Consider the following 13,114-nt stretch of genomic DNA (forward strand, 5'->3'; position numbering starts at 1 on the left):
GTGCTTGGCAATAGGGGAAAAAGGGCTTCACAGATGCTCCTCTGTTTCAAAAATAGTCTTGTCAGTTTCAACATCAGGTTTTCCCCATTTGCCTGCTCTCCTTTGTGTTCCATTTTATTAACTCTAAAACGCATGTGCAAAACTGAACCACAAGGATTTAAATGGAAGATGCATGCTGGATGCTACTGCACAGTTGCGATAGGGCAATTGCGTAAATTTAAAAAAACTTTGGATGCCTCCCCCCACACATCGAGCTTAAAGGCTTACTGCTCAGAAAATCTGCAGTAAGCGATGCATGCGTAGTAGGCCAAAAGCACTCTCAGAAAACCTGGGGAAACAGTTACCAAAAAGGGATCTGAGCACTGAAAGGAAGAAAACAAAACCCAGTGGACATGCATGGTGAAAGCAATGGAAAACACCCATGCGTAATAGGCCTCTGTCAACTCTCTCCACCCCATGCATAATTTCTTTGGGGAGCTAGAGTCAGTTTGTATGACACCTGACAGATTGATGTCTTGTATGCCCCCACTTGTGGGAAACTATGAGGAGGGGTCCCTCACCCCTGGTCAGAAACCTCAGTCCTGTCTGTAAAAGATGGGGAAGGGGGGAGTTTGAAAGGTTTGTAAAGGAAACAAAAAAGAAGTTCCAGGACTATGGACCTCTCTTCTCCATGAGACTCATTTTTATCATCACCCACAACGGGCTTTATAATGGGGCCTAACCTGTGTCTGATTGGATTCAACCCAAGTCTTATACCACCACAGCTCTACTCATCATTCCTATTAAGTTTCAGAAAGGTAGTTAAGAGTGTTTTGTTTTAGAACTTATTTTGAATATTTTTTTATTATTTTTAACAGACATACAGACAAACAAACGAGCAAACATAAATGAGAGTAGTAATGACAACATCATATCTCTTAGGTCACCTCTTACATATAAGTCTATATACCAATTTTCCACCATATGATCAATTATTATTTTTGCATGTCTATGTTATTGAAATATACTGGGTTCAGACACATAGAAGTGATCAGCTCATAGTTTATTAGTGATTCAGCAAGAGAAAGAAGACTGGCTATCCTTGGCCAAAGCCAGGTATTTATGCCTGAAAAGGGTTACACCCAAAACACACCCCACTCCCAACAATAGGCTATTTACACTCCATTGTTTCCCAGTTGGTTTACTCTAGAATCCCTGTCTCCCTACTGGTCCATTCTAGGATCCTAGCAATCTATTGTTATGCATCCCAAGCTAAGTCCTTTTGCAAGGACAGTTCAGGCTCAATACATAAACAAGATTTTTAGCAATCCTGTTCTATGAGTTTGAACTATGCATATATCTCAAAGTTACATAATCACCACATTCTATACTTTTTGCATCTCTATTAATAACAAAAACAAGTTCTCTCCTGATTAAGCATTCTACAATAATCTTCTATAAACTAAAATTGTGTATTAGAAGAAGAGATTGGATTTATACCCCGCCCTTCACTACCCAAAAGTATCTCAGAGTGGCTTACAAACTCCTTTCCCATCCTCTCCCCACAACAGACACCCTGTGAGGTAGGTGGGACTGAGAGAGCTCTTGACAGAAACTGCTCTTTTTCAAGAACAGCTCTTATCAGAACTACAGCTTGCCCAAGGTCATCCAGCCAGGTGCAAGTGGAGGAGTGGGGAATCAAACCCAGTTCTCCCAGATTAGAGTCCGCACACTTAACCACTACACCAAACTGGCTCTTATATCCCATTTCTATTTCAAGTTATATCCCATTTCTATTTGTGCTGGTTTATTTTGTGTCAATTATTTTGACGTCAGCAAAAGTAGATTCTCTAGTCTGCTTCATGTGTCAAACCAGCTTAATACCTTTATGAATTACATTCTCTATAATCCTCTATTAGTTTCCTTATCTAAATATTATCCTTCTCTAACCAAATTTATTCAAATAAGCATTCACATATATACTCTAGCTCGCTCCTTTTTTACAACTTAATCTCTAATATTTTATACTGTCTTCTGTTTAGCTTGCCTTCTTTTAAAATCCTCCTTAATTTTATTGTGGACAATAATGTTATAAATGCATAAAAACAAAAAATACATTCAATTATAAGCAATATTAAGTAATTGCAAATGCAGTTTTCCCTAGCCCATCTTACACAAAAACAGATTCTCTGTATCATGTCCAGATCAGTCTTATTTAAAAAGCTTGATTATTTTCTTTTTGTAACTCCTTTTTTCAATAAGATCAGCATTCTATGCCTCTTTTCCTTACAGATGGAGGTAACACTTGCCATCTGCGTTCAATTTTTAAGGTGGTTGAGGTTTCCACCGCTTCTGTTTCATCTTCTCTTTGGAATATAGCTTTGAGGATTCCAGAATTTGACAGTGTTTTAGTGGATCTGTTGTTCTCACTGTAGATTTGATCAACTTGATTGGAGAATTGTTCTGTGTCTTGCACTTTGGATTGTCCTGCATCTTGTATAATTTGATGCTGGGATTCTCCTTTGTAGGTTAAGTCCACAAAATTATAATGCTGTTCTGCTTCTTGCACTGTTTGATGTTGGGGTTCCTTTGTCTGCATTGTAGTTTGACTTAGTGTTGGAGTATATTTATCCATTACTGGTTCCAAAGCTTCTTTAAATGCTAGGGTGACTTCGTCCACAATCATAGCCCAGAACTCCTCCCAAGAAACCTGCAGTTGATTAATTTCTGCGGAGCTCTCTAGGCATACATCATCTGGCATTTTTCTTTTTGGGTCCTGTCCCTCCATTTTAAAGCAGTATCAAAAGTCCCAGCAAAGTCCACACTCTCTGCTAGTTATTGCCAGTAAGCTTTTCAAAGCTGACCGTGTTTAGAGCTGTTGACAACTAAGGATCTTTCAGCACAAGTCAGATGCTTACAACTCCACTAGGAACACTAAACATAATAAGCTCCACCGTTCCCAGCAATGAAGCATGATGTCATAAAAAGTTGCCACAAAGTAACAGAGTCAACTCTAAATAACTCTTTCTTTCTTCCTTTTTTCAAGAAAATTTTAAAATCTTTTTATAGACGCTTAAACCAGAGTCTCCCTTTGCCCCAGGAAATATTTATCTCAGGTTTCTTTATGTAAATCGTCCCAGCCGCTCCGCAAAGGAAAGAGGGGGGGAGTCACCCTCTTTTCAGTATCTTTTTGAATTTTAAAGGGGCTTAAAGAGAAAGTAATCGGCTTCTTCAGTTATGCTTTTCCAGGTACTTAACAGTGTATTTCTTCATCAATGTCACAGATGAGGCTCAGATTAACTCTCTTGATTCAGGGCGTACACAGCTGGTGCAGTTATGGCTGTCATAACTGCATTTTGTCATGGGTGCTGAGGAAGGACCATTGCCAGCTCCAGCAGAACCCGCAGCTGTGTTAGATCCCAAATCAGGAGAATAGACCCACGTTCAAAAAGAAGATTTATTTCCAAAGCTTGGTCGATCATGAACATACAGAGATTGTTAGGAATAACTACAAGAGTCAGGGACGGTGTATTAAAGGAACTTCAAACCAGGTTCAACCCAATGAGCTCATTTCCCTCGTTAGGTTGCAGATTAGAAAAGGCGCGAAGCAGTATGAGAACAGCAACGGCCAGTTCCATAAACACAAGTTGAGTTCACACGGGAATATTAAACAAGCCAGAGCAGAAAGACACAACACCCTATCCCACCAGCTGGAGAACCTTGGCAGTTACAGATGCACCACATGAAGAGGATAACAACTACAGGAGTAAGGGAGGGGCGGGGAGGAGAAAGGGACGAGGCTTGTCCCAAAGAAATGGCAGCTCGCTGACAAGCTGGCCCCTCTGAAGCTTCAGAGACGGGCAGTTTGCCATCACCGCCCGCACTGGCACCCGGCTCAGAAACAGCCGACGAGGAGCAACCACAGATGGAAAGCCCTCCTGACTTGCCCCCAAGAGTTGATCACTTATGAGACCAACTCTGGCAGGACTTAGCAATGACGTGACGTGCAGCTCGTTTGCGGAGCAGATGGCCAGTTAGCCCTGAGTTTTGACAGACGCTTGGCTGCTGGTGCCGCTACACTAATTGGAAACAGCAGCAAAGGGCTATTTAGCTTTAGGCTCTAAGCTGTCTCCTTTGTGGAAGCAAACTCGTCACCTCCGCGATGCCTTGCATTTACTTCACCTCCTGATTCCAGACCTCGTTCCTGCTCCTCTCCTCCAGCTTCTGACTCTGACTTGAACAACCTTGCTCCAGGTTTGTGCTTTTGACTTTCGCTCTCGGCTCCTGCTCCACTCCCTTTGGCACAAGACCCTGGACTGAACTTGGACTTCCCTCTACCTGCACCCCAGACCTTGACACGTTTCTTCATTCTTTGCTTTGGGACAATCCAGGGCTTCCACCCACTTTAGCCACAAAAAGGGGACTCAAATCGAGTCCCTTGCACCAGACCTCCCTCCAGGAGGTCCAGTGGAGTTCGGGATCCCCCAAAAACTCCTCTAAATAGAACAAAGAGTCGGTGGCACCCAGGAGGAATTCCTGGTGCTGACCATATCGCTGAGCCTGTAGCCCCGCCCCCTGTTTCAGAATGTTTTTAATCTGGTTCAAACAAATTCCTGCAGTTTGTTTAAGGCTGCAGTCGTAAAAAGTCTTTCCTGGGTGTGAACCCCATAAACTAGACCTGAGTAGATCTGCAAAGGATTTCCAAAAACACTGCTAGTTTGAACTGATTTAACTGTTTGTTCTGCTCAATATTAAATTAAACATTAATTTATCGTTATATTTATTTACATATATATATATATATAATTTATATACATTAAAATAAATTAAATAAAAAAACAGTTTGCAGTTTGTTCATGCTGTGCCTTAGTTCATGTTCACAAAAGATGGTTTGGAGGACTCTCAACATATATCCAAAAATTGGGGGTTGGGGATTCAAGTTTTTCAATAAATTAAAATGAGAGTATGGGAAGTTGCTTTCTGCAGAACCCATTAAAAAGCTCTGTAAGGTAAAGGGTAGAGGTAAAGGTTTCCCTTGCTCGAAAGCCATTTGAATCTGACTCTAGGGTTGCGGTGCTCATCTCCGTTTCTAAGCGAAAGAGCCAGCGCTGTCCAAAGACATTTCCGTGGTTATGTGGCCAGCATGACTAAACGCCAAGGCGCACGGAACACTGTTACCTTCCCATCGAAGCGGTACCTATTTGTGTACTTGCAATTTCTTGCTTTTGAACTGCTAGGTTAGCAGGAAAAAAGCTCTGTATTCCCCCCCCCCAAAAAAAAAATCTGAAAAGCATAGCTTTGTATTAATATATCTATTTTCTAAGATCTCCAGTTTATAGCCATATCTGTAAAGAAGATCAGGAAATACCTGAAAGAAAAGAATGAGATGACTGAATCTGTGTACAGGCTGCCTTCTCAAAGCACAATACCACCAATATCAAGAAAAGGCTCAAAAATACATAGTTTGTTGGCAGCATGTGGAAAAACATAAAAGAGGCACTTAGACACATCAACTAAGCAGCAGTCCTCGTATAATTATTTAAAATTTCTCATGATAACCAGGCTAATGAAACAAAGAGGCAGCTGGATGAAAAGACTTAATTAAACTTCACAAACATAGTGACAACCAAACATGGAGCTGCAAGAAGTGCAAAATGTGGTAAACTATCTTTGTCCTTTAAAATGCAGTTTCCAAGGAACAACAAAACAAAAACGAACTACAATGAGTTAAGAAGAGCTGGCAAGGGAAGGATAAAATCACGTTAGTATCTAAAAGTATTTACTAGTGATGGGGAATATCTAGACCAGGGGTGTCAAACATACAGCCCATAGGCCAGATCCAGCCCCTGCAGGGCTTGGATCTGGCCCATGAGCAACTGGCTTTCTTCTCTGGGGCTGCTGCTGTAGGCACTCACTTTTTCCCAGCTCCCTCTTCCTTGTCCTGGCTTCATGCAGAAGAGAATCTAGGCAAATCTCCCTTCCCTCCATTGGCTGAGCTCTCCTCCTCTGAGACTTGGTCTCTCTCTCTCTCTCTCTCTCTCTCTCTCTCTCTCACACACACACACACACACACACACACACACGTATGCACGTTAAAAGGAAGGGGCAGGTTGAGATAAGGGGAAAGGAGAATTAAAAGGAAATTATTTTGGCTTATTCTGAAAAGGGTTTTTTTAAGATTAGATTTCTCAATGACTATTTGACCCTGATTAGGAATTAGAACACTTGGATTGGATTCCATTGTTTAATGACTGGAAGTAGATGGCTAAGTATTTAAAATACATTTACAGTTCCATATGTTCCAGTTCCACATGTCTCCCTCTCTGGCTGCCTTTCTTCTGTCCCTCTTTGCTTTTGATGCAATAGCACTGATTTTGCCCAGTTTGAAATAAACACATTATTTCACTTGGAGGGACCCTCCTCTCCAGTTTAAACAGATGAGGGGGGGGAGAGAAACCTAGCAACACAGCTTGCAATCTTTATTAGAGGAAAGGAGCAAGAGTCCAGTAGCACCTAACAAAATTTATGGCAGAGAATGAGCTTTTGTAAGTCACTGCTCACTTCTTCAGATACAGCTAGATTTGAGTCCATTGGTCCTTATATCTTGGAGAGATTTTAGGTGCCAAATGACAATAGCAGGCGTTGGTAATGAGAGAAGTAACCTAGGTCTCAATTCAGTTCTGGAGGATTCATTGAGCTTCTTTATCAGTTACAATTCAGCAGTGTCTCTTTCTAATCTCTCTTTGAAATTCCTTTGTAAGAGAACTGCTACTCTTAGGTCAGCAACTGAATGTCCTGGAAGGTTAAATGTCCCTCCACTGTTTTTTGAATGTTGTGGTTTCTAATGTCAGACTTATGTCCATTTATTCTTTGCATCCTCCTGGACTGAATCTTCCTGGATGGAACTGAGACTTAGGTTTCCTGTCTCATTAGCAATGCTAGTATCTCCATGCCTGCTGCCCCTCTGCATATCACATGTAGTCCAATCAAGCTTGCTATTGTCATTCACCCCAAACTCTGGAACTATTGCCATTTGGCATCTGAAATCAGCTGGTACCTCATGTTACATTTTATGGCATGCATGGCCCAGCCCGACAAAGTGAAATTTATGTCAGATCTGGCCCTCGTAACAAATGAGTTTGACACCTCTGATCTAGACTTAGTCCAAATCCTCCCACCAGATTTGAGGGATCTATTTTTGACCCCTTTTCTCAGTCAGTTCGAAAACCACAGACTCTGAAATGGGACCAAAAAGGTTCAAGAGACTTTTGGGACCATGCCTATTCCTGATGCTATACTATCATGTCATCTACAGTTCCCATGATGCCTAGATGCTTTGGATGCACCATGCAGGGAAGAGCATGAATCTTCCTGACCCATATGTACATGATTTGACATCACCTGCCGACGTCAAAGGTACTTGAGCCTCAGTAAGATAGAGATTGAAAATTTTATTACAATATTATTAGAATTTCCCCCATCAAATTAGAAGTACTGGTTGATTTGTTCTCTTGCTTCTCATTCTGTAGGAACAACACAGGTATAGGAAGACTGTGTACCATACAGAGCATACCTGAGAGAAGCAAACATCACAACTGTTGCTGACGATGGCCAGCAAGGAACCCGTGAACTCACTCCCGAAGCTTCAAGAATCATCCCCTGAAGACAGATCAAAAGATTCAAAAAAATTAACTGAAGCAGCCCTGAAGGATATAGAAGAACAGTTACAGAAAGAAAAAGTCCAGCATGAAAAAGCAGTGAAGGAATGGCAGAATACTGTGAAAATTCCTTCTGAGGGCTTAAAGGAGCCCAAAGAGACTTTGAGGGAAGTGATAGAGAAGAAGCTCCCTCAAGAGGCACATTCAGAAAAGCCAGTGACCAGAAGTGAGAATCTCTCTGACCATGAAATCTTAACATGGGCATCGGGAGGTCTGGCTCTGCAGGGCATTTACCAGACTACAGACATCACAGACCTGCTGGGTAAGCGAGAGCAGCTCATCCAGATTCCAGAAGGATTCAAGTTCTGTGGTCCAATTCATGGGTCGTGTCTTGATAAAATTGAATTTTCATCTTCAGAAGAAGAATCTACATTCAGGAAGGTTGTGGAACATTTGGGCCTCAGTTTTAGCCTTGCCTGTAATCGTGGGTTAAAGGGATTCAGTGCAAAGACCTGTGGTAGTTATACGAGAGCTTCAGAATCTGCTAAAACCTCGAAGTCTTCTTCTGAACATTCTTATATTTGCACAGCCCAATACAACTACATCCCAATGGCCTTGTGCCACTTCCCAAGGGACCAGCTCAAGCTTGCCAGTTCAGCTTTGCAAGAGTTAAGAAAGATTGAATGTCTTTCAAGACATGGGTCTGATAATGATAGCATTTTAAAGAGCAGATGTGGGAGCTTTTTCAAGAGATTTGGTTCTCATGTTAACTGTCACGTTCACTTTGGTGGGATGTTTTGGTTGAGAGCGTCTTCAGAGGGCTTTAAGAAAAATCAACTAGAAGAAATGAAGAAACGAACCCAAAATGCTCTCTCTGCCCACATAACAGGTTGCTATTCTGGTCAAGGTGGTGGCATTGACTTTGGTGGATCCAAAACAGATGCATCGTCTGAAGGAACTGATAAAAAATCATCACAAACAGAAATTCAGCTCTCTGTATATAAAACAGGTGGTCCCCCTGAAGTGGATTCACTCATACCATGGAAAGCTGGTCTACTGGCTAGTAATAAAACCTGGAGTGTTATTGATCGGGGTGATGAGTTCATACCTGTATGGGACATTGCCTTGTCCAATCACAAGGAAGATTTTGAAGATGTTCTTGGCATTTCTGACAGTCTCAGGGAATCCTACGAAGCCTTAAGTGGCATAAAAGTAAGTAGGATTTGTGGGGAGGAACTGCTTGGTGTGGAGAAAGAGGTCACAGTATTTTTGGAGGGCCTAAAAGAATGGAAGATCACCACTGATCCAGATAAATTAGTGGAACTAGTTAATTTCAAAAAGAGGCTATATGAAAAAACGAAGTCAGAACAGATGTGGATGAATATATGTCTGTCAAATCCAGCACTTCAGAATTTCCTGGAACAAACAGTTTTATTATTGAAAAAAGATCTAGTAGACATCAGCTATATGCGAATTCTTCTCCGCAGTCTTCTGGATCCTCACATTTATGCAGTTCGGCATTTTCCCCGTTCATCATTCATCATGCAGTGGATCTTTTGTACTGAAAATGAGCAGCCACAAGCTCCCTCCATTACAGAATTGGCTGACTTTATTAGCATCCTTCAGCAAATGAAGACCAGCATCAAGGATGAAGTCCACAATCCTGCAGTTTCTGTTTCTGCTTCTGCTGCAGTAGAAGAGGGCAAAGTGAAAATTTTCCCAGATCTGAGCCTGGCTTTCAACTCCTTACTGAAGGCCCTGAGAGAGAGTTCCCAGGAAAATCTAGAGCTGTTGCTGCTATCAATTGCACACAGTGCAGGATACCATGTAGAAAATAATATGTTCCAGTGCCACCTTGGCTCTCCAGAAATTGACTTCATGTTAATGGAAATGCAAGAAGCACATCAGAAATATCTGGCTCTTTGTGAGAAGGATGCTTATAGAGCTCAGGCTTACTTAATTCAGATGGGTATGAGAATATCAGTTGATCATAAAGATGTGCCTCCAGATGAGAAGAACAAACGCTTGGCTTTTATGATTGACCGCATGAAAAACTCTTTGACAAATGAAACTGCTGCTGTCCTCAGAAAACATAATACCTGCAATAACTGGAACTTGTTGGAAAGAGATTTGGATTACCTTATTGATGGGAATTATGAAGCTACAAATTATGATCAACAAAAAGAGAATGTCTTAAGAGAACTAACGAGTATATTCCAGGAAAGCAACCAGTCAGGGAATTCAGAGTGCAAAGATGTGAATTCCAACCAGGACAACATTAGGAAAAATAAGCTAAATAATGAGTTTTTTAATTTGATGACGAGACTTCAGCTGGAACAGCATTATCCGAATAAAATGAAAATGTCAGACTTCCATCTCATTCAGAAAACATCTTTATTTGACAACCACCCTAGTACTGACCAAGAACTGCCGTGTTATTTGTTGGAAAAGATACTAATGCTGGACTACAGGGCAAGATATGTGGCTTACAAAGATGACACTAGTCTTCAGCAAGGTGAAACCAACATATCAGATGCAAGTGAACACTTAGATGATTTAGATTACATTTTTGAGGATGCTAGTGAGGGATGTCCTGAAGTTATTCTAAGCATTCAGAAGTCCATCCACCCAATGGATGTCCAGATGGCCATTTTCTACTGCGCAGATGATTTTATGAGACAGTACATTGCAACGAAGCTCTCGTTCTGCCAGTTTGCCCTCCCCCTTTTGGTGCCCATTCCTTGTACTTCACAAATAGAGTTACCTCTTTGGTCCTTCTGCCTGGTCCGTAAGCAATGGCAAGAGAAGGGAAGCAAATGTGCAGAGAAATTGATTTATCAGGTAGCTACACCTGTGGTGTCGTTCATCAGGTTTAGCACATCTTCATCTTCGAAATCCCAGCTATTGAACAATCTGTTGAGTAAACAAAAGCATAGTGTCTTTTTCCATCGTCACTGTAAAGGGAGCAACATAAATTGTCTCTTGATGAAAGGAGTAGTGGAAATTGCCTGGTACTGTCCAGGGGGGAAGGAAAATGACATGTTTGACACTTGCATTGCATTCACTAATCTTCATGGAGACTCAAAGGAACATAAGCAGCAGGTTGATTTTTTGCAGGAGATAGCCTCTGTCACTGTGATTCTCTTGTCAGAAAATGATTGGCATGGAGATAGCAAAACTTTTCTGAGAGAACTCCTCAGGTCTCCCAAACCTTTCATTTTCCTTTGCACTGACAAAGAACAAATTGTAACTAACAGGCACACAAGGCGAGTAAAAATAGCTGGCAAAAATCGTAATGAGGCAGCATTAATTGAGGAACTGGCACAAGAAATTAAGTCTGCTCTGACCATTTCAAACAGCTGTCACAGCCTTGAGACGTGTGCAGTTGTTGCTCGAAAGCATGGCTTTTTGGTAGACGAGGACAAAAAGGAGTGTAAAACAGGCAAAGCCATGGCAGAAAATACAGTAAATCTTCTGAAAGATGAACATACCCTGAGGGGAAAAAGCATACTGCTGCCTCTGCAGGGAACATTATGGCACATGTGGTGTGAGAAAGACAGAGAACAAAACCATTTGCAGGACCATGAGAACATGGGGCTTGAGCAGCAAATAAGCCAAATAAATTCTGCAAAGCAAAGAATAAAGCAAGATCAGTTAAACCAGGCTTTCCCCTTTAGTGACCTAATGAAGTCACTCCTTACACATCTGCACTCTTCCTCACATAATACCAAAATGTACTTTCTGCAGTGGCTTAAAATCTTTATAGCTAACCTGTCCTCAGATCACCTAGCAGAACTTCAAGAAAAGTACCATGATTTATGGACACAGAGGCTGAAAGGAGAACACAGTGACTTGCATTCTAAACTAGAAGAATTATCAAAGGAAATAAGCGAGTCCACTTTTGGCTTAGAGCATCTTCTGAGAGAGGTCGCTCAGCTTTATGAAGTTTTGGATATGTTGCCTCAACAGAATCAAGTTGTCCATTTCCTGCCACAGATAGCTGCTGATCTGGTTGTTTCAGGGTATCCCATGGAGCTGATGGATGGTGATGCATCGCATGTGCCGATAAAATGGATTAGTGCTATTTTTGACACATTAGCTGAGAAGTTGGGGGACAAAAAAGTGTTTGTTCTTTGTGTCCTTGGAAGCCAGAGCACAGGAAAGTCAACCCTCCTGAATACCATGTTTGGTCTTCAGTTCAGTGTCAGTCCAGGGAGATGCACTAAAGGTGCTTTTATGCAACTAGTGAAAGTGGCTGATGAGCTCAGGCCAAATCTGAACTTTGATTATTTGCTTGTTGTTGATACAGAAGGACTTCGGGCTACAAAAGTAGAAAACAGAACAATACTTAATCATGATAATGAGCTAGCCACTTTTGTCATTGGCCTTGGCAACATGACAGTAATCAATACTTTTGGAGAGAACCCTTCAGAAATACAAGATGTGCTTCAGATAGCTGTGCAGGCATTTCTGAGGATGAAAAAAGTAAACCTCTCCCCAAGCTGTTTGTTTGTGCACCAAAATGCTGGGGAAATAACCACAGAAGAAAAAAACAGGGAAAGCCGAAGATGCCTCCAGCAAAGCCTGGATGAAATGACGGTCACAGCTGCTCAGCAAGAATCCTGTGATGTTAGCTGCTTTAGTGAAGTGATCCAGTTTGACGTAAACTCTCATGTTTACTACTTTCCTCATCTCTGGGAGGGAGAGCCACCCATGGCCCCGCCAAATCCCAGTTACAGCCTAAAGGTACAGGAGCTAAAAAGCAGAATTCTCCTGGATGGAGAGAAAAAATCACAACAGGGCCTTCTGAAGTTCTCTGAATTAAAAACACACATTCAGAACCTGTGGCAGGCTTTGCTGAATGAAACTTTTGTTTTCAGCTTTAGAAATACCCTGGAGATTGCTGCCTACAGTAGGCTAGAGAACAAATATAGCAAATGGACCTGGCAATTGAGGAGCTTTATGCTTGATTATGGCCACAAGCTGAACATCCAGATCCAAAATGGAAAGGTCCATGACATAGACAAATCATCCCTGAAAGAGAGCATTAAGAACACGTATGAAGATGTTAAAGTGGATTTGGAAAAGCATTTTAAAGAAGACAAATACAGCAATCAAATTATTCAGTGGAAAGGGAATATTAAAATTAAGTTAGACTTTTTAATGGAAGATCTCATTAATAAAACTTTTCAAAATTGTGAAAAGCTTATTAATCTGAAGAAGCGTCAGAGGAGATATGAACAAAGGAAATCTGTGTACACAGATGAGTTGTTGAAAAAAAGCAAAGAAGTAGCTCAACACTGCCGAGACCGTGAGCTGAATGAAAGTGAACTGAGAGGGTATTTTAATGGAATGTGGAAAGAATGGATTGCAGAATTATCTCTACCTGCATCTCACATAAAGACATTAAATATTAGGACTGACATGGAACACTTCCTTTGTGAACACTTCAGAAGTGAAGGTGGTATTAAAAACAG

General features: G+C 41.4%; 1 protein-coding gene across 1 annotated transcript in view; it reads left to right on the plus strand.

Moving 5' to 3' along the window:
- Positions 1 to 7,586: 7,586 nt before the first annotated feature.
- Positions 7,587 to 13,114, plus strand: part of LOC107113753 (interferon-induced very large GTPase 1-like) — a 5,623-nt gene continuing 95 nt past the window's right edge. Inside the window, exons 1-2 of the mRNA XM_015415117.1 lie at positions 7,587 to 7,959; positions 9,235 to 13,092. Of these exons, the coding sequence (XP_015270603.1) occupies positions 7,587 to 7,959; positions 9,235 to 13,092 (4,231 nt within the window). The remainder of the gene's footprint in view (positions 7,960 to 9,234; positions 13,093 to 13,114) is intronic.

This window comes from Gekko japonicus, unplaced genomic scaffold, assembly GCF_001447785.1.
Source record: "Gekko japonicus isolate JY-2015 unplaced genomic scaffold, Gekko_japonicus_V1.1 scaffold63, whole genome shotgun sequence".
NCBI lineage: Eukaryota > Metazoa > Chordata > Lepidosauria > Squamata > Gekkonidae > Gekko > Gekko japonicus.